This window comes from Atta cephalotes (genome assembly GCF_000143395.1).
Source record: "Atta cephalotes unplaced genomic scaffold scaffold00035, whole genome shotgun sequence".
Lineage (NCBI taxonomy): Eukaryota > Metazoa > Arthropoda > Insecta > Hymenoptera > Formicidae > Atta > Atta cephalotes.
In genome coordinates, this window is record NW_012130099.1 from 2234804 (window position 1) to 2249723 (window position 14920).

Genomic DNA, 14920 nt, shown 5'->3' on the forward strand with positions numbered 1-14920 from the left:
GTAGGTAGTAGTAGTTAGGTAGGTAGTAGTAGTAGTAGTAGTAGTAGAGAGAGAGAGAGAGAGAGAGAGAGAGAGANANANANAANANNNANANAGANAGAGAGAGAGAGAGAGATAATATCATTTCTTACAGATGCTATAATATTATTTCTTAAATTTAATTTTCTAATAATTTAATCAACCTTTCAAATATTTTTAGAAGTTGAGTGATTGTGAATATCGGAATATTTGATATTAGATATAGGATATTGACTTTGATATTGAAATTTCCCAATATTTGTTTCTCTCTCTTTCTCTCTCTCTTTCTCTCTCTCTCTCTCTCTCTCTCTGTTTCTTTCCCTTTCTCTCTCCAAAGAATTTTTTACTTCTGTATAATATGTAATATTTTCTATTGCCAATATCCAAATCCTTATTTTTGATTCTAATTTTGATTATCTTCTATTTTTGAATTTTTAGTAGCTTAATTTTAGTTGCGGTTTCTCCAATTTTATGTGTAATTTACAAACAAAAAGAGATTGGTGGCTAATTGATGACTAGTGTATCAACTTCGTTATTATGTTAGATAATTATAGTAACGTTGAGATTGTACGACCTTCTATGTTATTGGGAAAGTGACACAGCAGGCAAATAAATTGCGTGTAGCCAGATAAGGCGGGAACGATAGAGGCACAAATGATACAGACACTCTTTTCAAACGCAGATACCAAACACGTACCCGAAGAGTCATATGGATCCTGGATCGATAAATTAATCGTCCTCGTTTCATTAAAGCGGATCTTGTCAATTATCAATGCACACGTTTTTTTTATTTACTACGGCAACAGACGGAACTGCAAAACGACCATTTTCCACTGGTAAAGGAAGAAAAAGACTCAGTAAGTCATAATTATTTTCTAAGTATAATAGTAAAAACTTATCTTCAAAGTATAATAGTAAAAAAATCGATAAAAACAAATTGTTACTTGAGCATTATTATTTATGTGCAAAATAATTATTATTCAATGATAAAAATAATTATTATTAATAAAAAATAATGATTATTAATTATTATTAAGATTTATTTTATTATTATACATAATAAAACTAATTATTGTTAATAATATGTGTATAATTATATAATAATAATATTATTATATAATAATGATTAATTGTAACATTAAATAGAGGGTGGTTACCGATATCAACATACTACTTTGTTTGAACAAATTTCTTAAATAACATAAATAAGATAATAATAATAAACTAAGAAATGTTTTCAATTAGATAATATAATAGTACAATATTGTGCAATAATTAATTTTTTTTATAAGCTAAATAAAAACAAGTATCTGTCAACAGGCCCCAAAACTGACGCAACAATAGACAACAATATCATTCTTCTTTTTTTATAGAAGTCTTTTCTCATTCTTTTTTTTTTTATAGAAATCATCTACACAAAATATTTACAAGTGAATGTATATATATATATGATTTCTTAGAAACTGTTCACTTCGATAAAACGTTTTTTGTTAGTTTAAAATAATGTATATCTACTTTGTTGTTTTGGAAGATGTAACGCAAGAGTTTCTTTTTTGAGAATTTTTTCATAAATACTTATAAATATTGTCTTTTTTCAGCTGCAATATTACGTAATATTATAAAGGTTAAGCTTATATGATCTGTTCTACAGATATGTCGGTTTATGCTGCACTTCAATTTTTTATTCCAAATCGTATTATAAAAAAATAAAAAGAAAAATATAAATAAAATATAAATAAAATTGATTTATGAAACTGCAAACATATAAAACTATAATATTATCAATAATATAGTTCACTATTATTTAAATTATATGATTTGCAAAAGAAAATCGTACAAATTTTATTTTCATATTTATAAAATTCAGTTTTAGCTGTTTCTGTATAGAAATACTGTATAGAAATAACAAGTCACAGATACATGAATTATAAGTTTTTATTCTCTTCAGTCATTTAAACCGATCATGTTTTTATCATTATTAATAAAACGCAATAGTTAGTTCCCAAGAAATAAGGAAGTGTTTTTTAAAGAGGTTTATGTCAGTTGACATGGGCGATTTTTCTCCGTACATACAGTAATCATGATTTTAATATTTCTAATTACAATCATATAATTGATGTCTTTAACATATAATAATAATTACTTATAACAATTTCTAGATTCACGCACATCTTGAAAATTTCAAGGAGGCACTTGAAAATAGATCTCAAGAAGCGAAAGATGTTTACACGATTATCAATGACTGATATCTTTTCTGCCTATAAAAAGACTTTATTGAGAATTTATGATGAAATTTAAGTCTTGGTTAATCGTGGGAAATAGTGATATTTATAAATAGCTGATATAACGAGATATGAAGTGTTCATTTCAGTCTGATTACGATCGCGTGAAGAGATTAATTATACTAGATAACAATCTACGAGGATTGAGAGAGGAGAAATCTTCATATTGTCGATAATTTTATATCGACATAATCAAGGAGAGGATCCTATAAGATTATTAAAATAGTGAAGAAATTTTTTCGTTTGTTTGTGAAAAAAAAGTGTCATTATTCAATAGCAAATGAAAGCTTTAAAGTGTTGATAATCGTTGATCTAACTTGAATTAATCGATCGTTTTCAATCGTGGAAGTGGCAGCTCGCGGCAAGTTAATGCCACATGTAAGGACTGATGGATTCAACAAAAATTAAATCGAAGCCGAATCCGAGGGAGAAGGCGAGCATCGTGTCGGTGTTACTTTGGTGGTAAGTTGTGCAATTTTTCTGGGTCATCATTTTCTTCCGATATTTCTCCTTTGTCTTCTGTGGAGTACAGAGGAGCCCAAAAAATACACAATAATCAACAAAGTATCAAAATGACTAATTTTGATGTTTAAAGTTAATAAACACAAATTTTGTAACCAAAAATTATCATTTTGATTTTTTCTTTACTTGGTGTCTTCCTTGGCAGTCTTAATACTCGTCTTGAATACTCGACCATTGAGTTACTGAATATCCAAAGATTTGTTGCAAATCCTTAGATTTACGGATAACTATAGTTATATGAAAAGGACTTTTGATAAAGCATTTAAAAATTGAGCAGATACAGATCTGAAAATAATTTTGTTTTATCAAAATAATTTTGCACTACATTCAAACTGATTGTTAGATGTCAAAATTTTGTGCAGCGTTGCTCATCATGCTTAAGATTTCTATGTGATTATTTTTATGGTTGAACAACATTATTTTCAGAATTGTTTCTAGCTAAATTTTTAGATAACTTCAACAAAATCATTCTTTCTACGTAGATTAAATACATAAAAACGCAATAACCTTACGTTTTCTACTATGATTGGTCAATTTGCTTATTGCTTATATCTCATTGCCTTGCGTTTTTATATGTATCGTGGATACATATAAAAACAGACATTTTTATTAAACATCAAAACAGTTAACTAACGCAGGCTCACAATTGATCACAATTACTCCTGTCATTCTGTATTATCTTACTTCAATCTTTCGTGTGCTTTCGAAGTTATATAATATACTATATTTAAATGTTTAGTGATTAGATTTAAATAATATTTAAATATTTAAATATTCTGGAATTTGAAATTTTTATATTTAACATATTATTTCAACTTTTCAATTTATATTCAATGCCTGAATAACAATTATTGTATTAATAACAGTTTAAATACAAATCACTTGAATTGAAATAATGAGTGATGCACTTATGGGTGATATACTTCAAGGTTGATTTTTTTATCTCAAATTACTTCTTATCTTCACGCAAATTTACCTTGTCTTCAACGTTGCATCTTGTGAACATAACAAAAGTGCAGTGTCATACTAAAATAATTATGCACGATACTATTTTTAATCTTTTAGTTTCGACTTTCCGTTTCGATTTTCCGTTTCGACTCATATTTTTATCGTTATGTCATCCTATAATCTAGAGAGCTACTTGATAGCAGATACTGATAGCAGTAAGATATCTGATATCTAATTTATACAAATTATTATAAATCAGGTGGACCATTAGTTTATTCAAGACAGGATACAAGAAAGCTTTAGAAATAGAAGACTTATTTGATCCTCTGAAAGTCGACAGATCGACGTTCCTCGGAGATCGATTAGAAAAGTAAGTATAGAAATTATATATAAGAAAAGATGAGAAAAAGAAGAAGAAGGAAAAAAGAAAATATTTACAGAGTTAATTCTCTTTCTTTTATTGCTCTTTTATAAAAAGCATGTAGGAATTATTATTATTAATGCATTGGTGTACTTGCAGACGATGGAACATCGAGCTGGAAAATTCGAAAAAATGGAAACGCAGTCCAAGTTTGTCAAAAACTATTTTTCGCACATTTTTGTGGGAGTACACTATGCTGGGAATAATACAGATCCTCAACGAATTCGTGATAAGGTAAGATTAAACACTGACCGCTATTGCTCATTTTTATAAATCTTTCGTTCTTCATTTTTATTCACAGAAAGACATTTTTCTCTTTATTTGCTCGATAATAACATTGATTGCAGTATAATAACATTTATTGCAGTAATACGAATTTATTGCACCAAAGTATTGATTTTTAAACTATTTCTTAATATACATTGAATATAGGTAGCTCAATGTTTTAAACTTTAATTTTTTTATGTAAGAAATAATTATTTTATATTGAAAACGATCCAAAACAAATTCTTAATATTTTTTATATTTGCGTTTGACTAAAAACATAGGACATTATTTCCAATGTATTATCACTTGCAACACATTACGTGGAGCGATAACATTTCAAAGTGGAAACGTATTTAAAGATAGCTAACATTAAACATTAAGAATAACTATATCTTATTGTTCTTGCATAAGCATGTAATAATGATATATAAACATATTATAAATATGGTGTATATATAATAAATAATACATAATAATAAGAATAGAAATAACAATATAGTAATAATATAACAATACAGGTAATATAATAGTATAAAAATATAATTAATATAATAATATAATACAGATGTGGCCAGAAATGTGTGTTTGGAAGTTGGGACTTTTAACCCTGGGAAACCCTGGGAGAGAGTAGACGAATGATATAGATTGTAAATTGTTGAACTTGTTTTGTTTTATATTATTATTTTAATTATTTTAATTATTTACTTGCAAATGAATTATATGTATTTAATTTACTTACTTAATTATTTTAAATTGTAAATAACTGATTCTTTAAACTAAAGAACTTAAATTTATAATAACTAGTTGTCTTGGGTTATCAAAAAATCTTTCTATAACATTGATTTCTAATTCTTTTTTTCAAAATTAATTTCTTATAAATATTTAAGTTCTTATAATATTATTTAAATTAATCCTATGTATATTTTTTTTATATCTTTGTCTTTTTTTCCTTCTTTAAGATTTGGTGAAAAGGGGGAGGGCACGGTCTATTTGTCCTTTCCTAGCTACGGTTATGTATCAATAATATAATTATTGGATATTATTATTTAAGATATGGAATTTAAGATAATAATGCCCAATATTGAATATTGACACATAAGTATTAACGCGCGAAACTCGTTCCGTAGATTAGGTACACCATTGCTGCTGGGTGGTCTTTTGCGCTACTTCCGGAAGGATTCAGTTGAACCGTATGAAAATGCTCTATGGTTTGGAGCTGGTATCTGTATCGCAACCGGCATGAACGTGATAAGTGGCAATCAGACGATCTTTGGCGCTTTCCACGTGGGTGCCAAAGTTCGCGTAGCCGTATGTTCCGTGGTATACAGAAAGGTTGGTCACTCGGAACAACATAATAAAAAAATTTGCAAATATAATGTATAAAGTGAGAGGAAACAAAAAGTGAATGCAAAAGACGTATAAGAAGAACTCTGTAAATCTTACTTGCTCGCTTTTTTTCAAAGTAAACGTTTCTTCATCACATGAGAAAGAGTAGAAGAAATGAAATATAACAAAAGACTAAATAAATCAGTTTTTTAAATTTTTTAAATTTCCTAATAAAAAATTCTTTCTTTTAATAGACTATTATGACCAATTTTAACATATGTAACCAAAATGTAACCAAAAAATTTGTTCACAAAATTCTGTGTTATCAAATTAATATATTTATAAAAAAAACATAATCTGGTGGATATAGAAACATTCTAAAAACATTTTCGTCAATTATTTTAAAATATTTAATCTTTCTTCTATGAAATGCTTTGAAAATATTTCATAAATATTACAGTACAAATATTTATGAATATTTCCTATCCGATATAAATATTTGAATATATCGAATATATTAAATTTCTTTTGCGAATTTATCAGTATATTGATTTCCAGATTATGTAACGGATATTCTTCTTTTGTTTCTTAGGCTCTGCGTCTGAGCAAAACTGCACTGGGCGAGACAGCACCCGGAAAAGTAGTTAATCTAGTGGCCAATGATGTCAATCGATTCGATCTCGTCTCCATCTTTATTCATCATATGTGGTCAGCACCTCTCTCCGCTCTGATCGTTGCTTATATTCTTTATCAGCAGGTCGGCTATGCTGGCCTCATCGGCATCGCTGCAGTCTTTGTAGTCGTACCGATCCAATGTGAGTTTCGCGTCATCATCAATAAATTTATATAAAAGCTCTATTTTTAAATCGTCATTAATTGTAAGTAAGAAGAAACACCAACTAATCAAAGTTAGAAGGAGGAATAATTAATTTTATACGTAATTTTATTTCAAATACATTTTATTTCAGATGACTGCGTGCCGATTATTTTCGGACTTGAAACACAATCAAACTGAATAATCCCATAAATTAAATACAATCGTCGATTTAAAGAACCTTTAAAACTTTATTTTTTTTAATTTATGGAAAATAAATGTAAAATATTGCCTTGTAAATCCGGGTAGACTTTTTATGTCATTTTGCAAGCTATTTTGTCACAAGTGTTCACCAGTTCTTACTCTTGGGATTTTAGCTTATACTGGCAAGTTGTCCTCAAAGTTTCGTCTCCAGACTGCCATCAAGACTGACGAACGGGTCCGGTTGATGGACGAAATCATTTCCGGGGTGCAGGTGATCAAAATGTACGCGTGGGAGAAGCCATTCTGCGCTATGGTGGAGCTGGCGCGTAAGCTTGAACTTCAAGTGGTCACCAAGAGCTCGTACATTCGCGGCATTTATATGACCTTCAATCTCTTCACAACTCGTATGGCGCTTTACTGCACCCTCATCGCCATGCTGATGCTCGGTGACAATCTGACTGCCGATAAAGTCTTCGTCATTTCGTCCTATTTCAACATTCTTGCACATACTATGACTGGTATGTTTGTGCGCGGCTTCGCTGAATTGGCTGAGTGTATGGTGGCTATACGTAGGCTCCAGAGTTTCCTTATGTTCGACGAGTTCCAAGGCAGCAACGTTGTTGTCTCCAAGGCGTCTGCTAGCTATGTCAATTCAGATCTCAAGCGGTTCTCCAAACCGGATCTACCCTACATCGATGATGATGATGTGGATTCACATGGAGATTTGGATGAGAATAATGACCGCAGAAAGCAAAATGGTCTATTGATTGTTGCCAGCGATTTGTTGAAAAACACTGTTAATTTTGTTGAAGGTAAAGAATTTCAGAAAAGCATATAATTTATACTTTATACAAATATAACATATATAAATATTATATAAATATATTCAAAGAATACTTCAAATCTGACATATTTTAGAAGCTAAAAAAAATAAAATTAATTATTTTAATAAAATAATATTTTTAAGATATTAAGTAAAGTTACAAATTTTTACACACAATCTTTTAAAGGTCTTTCTGGAGATATGTATTTTCTAAAATTTTTTAAAAATTTTATGAGATATATTGTATTGCTTGAATATTTCCAGCATTCTTTTAACATATTCTCAAACTTGAAATAAAATTATTATTATTTAGAAAATAAACAATCCATATACAATATGAATAACTGGGCCATCAATATGATCAACGTTACTGCCAAGTGGGAGGAGAAACAATCGGAGAACACTCTGGAGAATCTGAATCTGGAAATAGAAAAGGGCAAGTTGTATGCGGTGATCGGCATGGTGGGTAGCGGCAAGAGTTCTTTCCTGTCCGCGATTCTCGGAGAGATCAGTTTGACGGAAGGTCAAGTGAAAGTCAACGGCGGCGTCAGTTACGCTAGTCAGGAGGCTTGGGTTTTCGGTGCTACCGTCCGACAGAACATACTCTTCGGACAGTCCTACGAGCGCCAACGGTACCAGAAGGTGATCAAGGCTTGTGCCTTGGTACACGACTTCAAACAATTTCTGCAGGGTGATCAGACCGTTGTAGGTGAACGAGGTACCTCGCTATCCGGTGGTCAAAAAGCTAGGATCAATTTGGCCAGAACTCTGTATAGACAGTCGGACATTTATTTACTGGATGATCCTTTGAGCGCGGTGGGTGATTATCAAACGAGTTAATAATTTACTCTTTTAGGCGTATATATTGTATTATTGTTCATTACATTATAACTTCACTGTATGTGAAAAACAACATATTTTACTGGAATCAAATAATTTTATATTTTCTATATAATTAGTGCGAGATCTTTCTCTTTTTTGATGAACGATAATTCTTCTATAAGACATAGTATTCCTAGAATGTTATATGAACATTGTAAAAGATAAAATAATATTCACTTTCTAATATTGTGTGTTTATGGATGGTGCAGGATTTTAATTGAATTCTGATGAAAGACTCTGTTTGAAATTCCAGGTTGATGCACACGTCAGCAAGCATCTGTTTCAAGAATGCATTCAGAGATATCTTGCCGGAAAAACAAGAATCTTGGCGACGCATCAACTGCAATATATAAAGGGAGTGGACGCCATTATATTACTCGAGCAAGGAAAAATGAAGTACTTTTCGCATTATCAGGATTTATTAGAGTATCGACCCGAATATGGAATACTCCTGGCAGCAGAGAATGTAGCGATTGACGATTCATCTTTAGAAAAAAGTATAAACATACGACGACAGTTTTCTTCTTCGAGTAACAGAGTAAGTGCTGCAAATATGTACAAAATTATGAAGAAGAGAGAGAAAAAGAGAGAGAGGAGTTTGAGAAAATATAATTTTTATTTTTTTATATTATTTTTATATTGCTTTAATGGTTTGGAATTGAATCTTTATAGTAATAAATAATATCTGGATAAAAAGAAATGCACACTAATATTACTGAGGATAAAATTTCTTCAATAGAGTCGAACTCCGGAAGCCAGTAGCGGCGGCACTGATGACGAGGAGGAAGACGAAGATCCTGAAAAATTGAACGACGGTCTTGAGGGAACATCACGTGGCCTGGTTAAGGGTCCTATATTTATCAAATTCTTCCAAACTGGTGCCAATTTATATATTGCTTTTACTGTTCTGTTTCTGTTCATCATTACGCAATTTATTGTCAGTCTCAACGATTACTTTGTGCCTTTCTTGTGAGTATTTGTGTTATCGGAAAACTGTTTTTTAATTGTTTAAGGAATCGTTTATTGAATAAACAATTATTTATTACATATATTTATTACATATATTTTTTTATGTAGATTAAAGTATTTAAAAACAATTCATGAAAATATTTTTAAAATGTCTATGTCAACCAGATCATGTCGAAAAATGTTTGCAAAAATATTTTTAAAAGATTTGCATGCAAATATATTCAATAATACATGTTGTAAAATTTCTTAAGAATATTTTACTTGAATATGTTATTTGAAAAATAACTTCCAGAAATTATCAGGTTCGAGAATTAATTTTTATGTAGAACTAAAAGCTCACAAAGATATAGAACTAAAAATATTCTCATATTTGAAACAAAGGCATACGAATCATATTTTTTGCCATGAATCATATTTTTAGTTATTTCGTTCAATAATAATAATTTTTCTTTTTGATTAAACTCCTTTAGAGCCAATTTTGTGGAAACGCGAAACTACGAAGTCAAGCATTTTATCCTGAACCAAACGGAAGACGTTTTCGTAAACACGACGAACATAAATGAACTCAGTGCTATCGAGGATGAATCAGTGATTAATTATGTCTACATCTACACTGGCATTGTGCTAACTATCTTCTTTCTCGGAATCACCAGATCGCTAGTCTTTTACAAGACGTGTATGACGTGCAGTCAGCGCTTACACGATATGATGTTTAGTGCATTAATTCGTACAGGAATGCGATTTTTTGATACTAATCCAAGCGGTAGGATTCTCAATCGATTCTCTAAAGACATGGGTGTGATCGACGAATTATTACCTAAAGCAATCCTGGATGCCGGTCAGATGAATATGTTGATGTTCGGATCGCTGGTAATGACCTGCGTGGTCAATCCTATCTTCTTGGTGCCTGTCGTGATTATCAGTGGGATATTTTATTGGATCCGCAAGGTTTACCTCAAGACCAGCAAGAACATTAAGCGACTGGAGGGAATAAGTATGTCTGCCTTTCTTACGCTTTTTTTATTCTAATCCTCAACATTTATCAAAATGTTAATTATATACAGAGTGTCATTGAATTTTCCAAACAAACTTTAATGATATGTTCTGTGAATTAAAATAAGAAAAAAAGTTATATAAATATAAGTTTCTAAAATGCTTTATTTAAAAGTTACAGTAAAAATATGAAGTGTGCAAGAAACAATTTTTATATAAGTTTGCATTTCGAAATGCTCATGTTAATATATAAGTTTGACATCAATATAATTTTTGAGTTTATTACTTTTTTTGCGAGGAAATCTTCAGGTGCTTGTATGTATATACATGTTACTAAATTGAAAAATTCATTTTATTTTCGTATATTTTCTACTTTTGATATTTTCTTTTCTTGCTTATTTATTCTTAAATTTCATTTTCTCAATTATATTGATGATTTTCTTAAATAACAATATTTCTCCTTATTATTTGATTTTTAGTTTTTAGTCATTTGAGCCATTTTTTTATTATTTTTATTAAAGCAAATGTATCGTGCTTTTATTTAACATAAAGATATTTCTTGAAGACATGATTTTTTTGTGTTTCAGCACGCTCGCCGGTATTCACTCATTTGAACGCGACGTTGAATGGTTTGACGACCATTAGAGCATATTGCGCTCAGGACATACTGAAACGTGAATTCGACAAGTTACAAGATGTACACACATCTACCGCTTACATGTACATCGTGACTAGTACAGCATTTGGATTCGCTCTGGATGTATTCTGTTTTTTCTTCACTTCACTCGTCACTTTTAGCTTTTTGTTACTCAATCAATGTAAGCATCAATTCTCCCAATTTTTGTCGAGTAGTTTTAAATATAAATATAAAAAAATAATATAAAATATTTTTTAGTATTTTTTATGAAAAATATATTAATTTATTAAGAATCACATAGTATATAAATAAGTGCAACATGAAAGTTTCATTTAAAACAGAATTATTTAAAAAAATTTTCTAAATTAATACTAGAATTACTAAATAATTCAATTATTTAAAAATTGAAAAATATAAACCTAAACCGTATAAAAAAATGTATTCTTTATAAAAAATTAATTTATTAATACATTTAGACAAGAAAATTTAGAAAGAATTTTTATTTAACAAAACACAAACATTATTATTCTTTCTAAAAGCTTTATAAATTAATATTTACATTATTAAATAATTTAGCATGTTACAAGGTCTTAGAGGAAAACTTATTTATTATAAAAATTATATTTCTTTTGTAAAAACATTTATTTTGTAAAATAAGAATTTATTAAAAAAAAAGTTACTAATGAAAAAATATTTAGATTAGATATACATTTTAATAATATAAAAAATGAATCAACAAAGTTAAATGAGATGTTCTGTATATTGGGTGTATCTTTCAGCATTTTCCGGTGGCGAAGTCGGTTTGGCCATCACACAGGTAATGGCAATGACCGGAATGATTCAATGGGGGATGCGACAGAGCGCGGAGGTAGCAAACCAGATGATGGCAGTAGAACGCGTACTCGAATACATTCAGCTTTCGGCAGAACCGAATCTAAGAGACCGGGGAGCGTATGTGAAAAAAAAAGACAAGTATCTAGCGCTGCCTTCCAGTGTCCCCAAAACCTGGCCTGACCAAGGTTGCATTAAGTTTAAGAATGTCTATATGCGCTACTCTGACGAAGATCCACCTGTCCTTAAGGGCCTGAATATAGTGATTTATTCTGGAGAGAAGGTATGGAAATTTTGCGCAAAAAATTTTATAGAAACAAACGAGAAGAAAGAGAATGAAAAATTTTATTTTAAAAGATAGAAGAATTTTAAATTTTACAGGACCTTTTGGTGATATTTGAAAAAGTTGTTATAATTTTTTTAAGATAAATTTTATTAAATATTAAAAAATTATATAAAAAAGGATTGAAAATATATAAAGCTTAAACTTTTTAAATTTTATTTTAATTTATTTTGAATAATTTTATCATACATGCATAGACAGAATGGTGTAAAAAAAGAAAATTATATATAAATAGAGTGTCTTAAGACTGCAAATATGAATACATAAATACTGAATAACTAAAGTACAACGATCTAAGCTGAAAATTACATAATAGTTAATATGAAGATGTTCATGAAAAATAATTTAAATGTTTTAAAAATAAAATTATTATACACAGATTGGTATCGTGGGAAGAACAGGCGCCGGAAAATCGTCATTGATATCAGCATTGTTCCGATTGGCAAAAGTGGAGGGAATCATCGAGATTGATGGCGTGGACACGGGTTTGATAGCTTTGGAGGACTTGCGACGCAAAATATCCATCATCCCTCAGGATCCCGTTTTGTTCTCAGGTACTCTGAGGCGTAATTTAGATCCTTTCGACGAATTTCCCGACACGGATTTATGGGAGGCACTTGAAGAGGTTCGAATGATTCCTAATTTAAAAATAGACCTGTGCTTAATCGGAAACGTAACGCTCAAAGATTCGACATTTTAACTCCAAAGACCATCTTGAAATCCTAAATTCCAAAGATTGGAAAATTCTGGGAGTTCCAAAATGACGAACTGTTATCAATTTTTAAGTCACATGGTTCTATAATTATTAAATAAATATGTAATATAAATTAATTATGAACTTTTTATAATTCCGTTTAATGTATTTCAGGTTGAGCTAAAAGAAGCTGTTGTTACTATCGGAAATGGCTTGGAAAGTCGCGTGTTTGACAGAGGAAGCAATTATAGCGTTGGACAGAGACAGTTGGTATGCTTAGCGAGAGCTATCCTGAGAAACAATCGTATATTGATGCTGGATGAGGCGACTGCGAACGTAGATCCACATACCGACGCGTTGATTCAACGGACTATTAGGAAAAAATTCGCGACATGTACGATGCTCACAGTGGCGCATCGATTAAATACTATAATGGACAGCGACAAGGTTTTGGTGATGGATAAGGGTCATATGGCTGTAAGTACAGCTTCGTTAATTTCTCCAATTTTTACGATAATTTGGAAACTTGCTTGGATTCTCAAAGTATCAAAATCTTCAAATTTTAAGATTCGAGCATTTGAGAATAATATTTTGGAGTTTAAAAAAACCTTCATTTAAAAAAAATCTTTATATTATTTTCTTTTTATTTTCTGTTATCAACTTGAAAATAAAAAATTCTAACAACATTTTTAAGCATTTAATTTTAGCAAATTATTAATAACGATTAAAAATTTTTAAACTATTTATTGGGATCAATAGATTTGTTCATTTTCTGAAATAAAACATTTCAAAAAATGAACAAATTTTTAATCGTTATTAATAAATTTCTAAAATTTCTGTATAAATATTATAATTTTTTAGAAAAATTCTTAGATTTTGTATATAAATTAGAATAGTTTTACGAGAAAATTATGTTAAAAAAATACTCATCTCTTTTTTAAAATTCTTTATATGTATACAGTCTAAAATATTCTATAATTTCCGAAGAAAACTTATAAAATATAAAATAGTTTAAAACAAAATTATTAAAAAAAATTTTCATAAATTAAAAATATGAAAAATTCTTAAAAATACTGTTAGAATTTTTTTATTGAAATGTTAATTATTATTTTTAACTCATCACGTATATATGCAGAATTGCGATTTATATTTAATGATATCAACAAAAAAATAATAATTTAATTATCAAATTTTTTGTATCGTAATTCCGACATTTATTGTTTTGCAGGAATACGATCATCCTCATATATTACTGAAAAACAGTTATAATCAGTTTACTTCATTAGTAAAGGAGACTGGCCCAGGTATGTACGATCAACTGATCAAGGTGGCGAAGCAGGCCTATGTAGACAAGTATGGAGAAACGTGACGAAGTGTAGATGAATTCTAATATGTTCTTTTGTTAAAGCTAAATTTTTCAAGATGGAAGCGGATTACTTAATGTGTCTAGTATACTTATGATGTAGACGATATATAGAGCATACAGAAGGGCGCATGTAGACAAATGTTTATACATTTCTGTAAGACCAAAGGATATATTGTGTATCTTTCTTCGCGACATCATGATATTTTCATTAAGTATCATAACGTTGTGATGCAGCGTGACATGCTTCTACAAAATTATATTTTTGTATCGTTTTTAATAAGATTATAGGGAAAGCATTCCCTTGCCGTAATATCTAGTGCAAGATTCTGCCACGAGTTAAGTCTCGTAACATTGTTATATATTTCTATCCTACTATTACAGAAATTACGAATATACTTAATTCTTGTGATAAAGCGAATACGTACTTCCTCAATCAAGAATGAACCAATGAGATGAAACGTAATTTAGCATAAACATGAAATTGTAAGATAATATTCACGCACACACAGTTGCTGTGATTTTTATTGATTAAATTTTATAAATTAAAATTATATATGAATCTGAGAGAAGTGTAGTATAT

At 29.7% G+C, this 14920-nt stretch overlaps 1 protein-coding gene and 1 pseudogene across 1 annotated transcript; both read left to right on the plus strand.

The window, feature by feature from the left end:
- LOC105621676 overlaps window positions 1–2264 on the plus strand; it is a 17722-nt pseudogene extending 15458 nt beyond the window's left edge.
- Window positions 2265–2688: 424 nt separating this feature from the next.
- Window positions 2689–14343, plus strand: LOC105621631 (multidrug resistance-associated protein 4-like). The gene is made up of 15 exons (XM_012203099.1): window positions 2689–2762; window positions 4030–4140; window positions 4291–4425; window positions 5586–5790; window positions 6377–6599; window positions 6976–7614; window positions 7939–8441; window positions 8761–9045; window positions 9247–9476; window positions 9947–10470; window positions 11057–11287; window positions 11886–12220; window positions 12660–12905; window positions 13149–13451; window positions 14203–14343. The coding sequence occupies exons 1-15, from the start codon at window positions 2689–2691 to the stop codon at window positions 14341–14343; spliced, it is 4185 nt and encodes a 1394-aa protein (XP_012058489.1).
- The last annotated feature ends 577 nt before the right edge of the window (window positions 14344–14920 follow it).

Coding starts and splice junctions, on each gene's coding strand:
- LOC105621631 (XM_012203099.1), top strand. CDS start 2,689: ATGGATTCAACAAAAATTAAATCGAAGCCGAATCCGAGGGAGAAGGCG. Junction 6,600..6,975: donor TGTAGTCGTACCGATCCAAT/GTGAGTTTCGCG, acceptor TTGGGATTTTAG/CTTATACTGGCAAGTTGTCC. Junction 13,452..14,202: donor TGGATAAGGGTCATATGGCT/GTAAGTACAGCT, acceptor ATTGTTTTGCAG/GAATACGATCATCCTCATAT.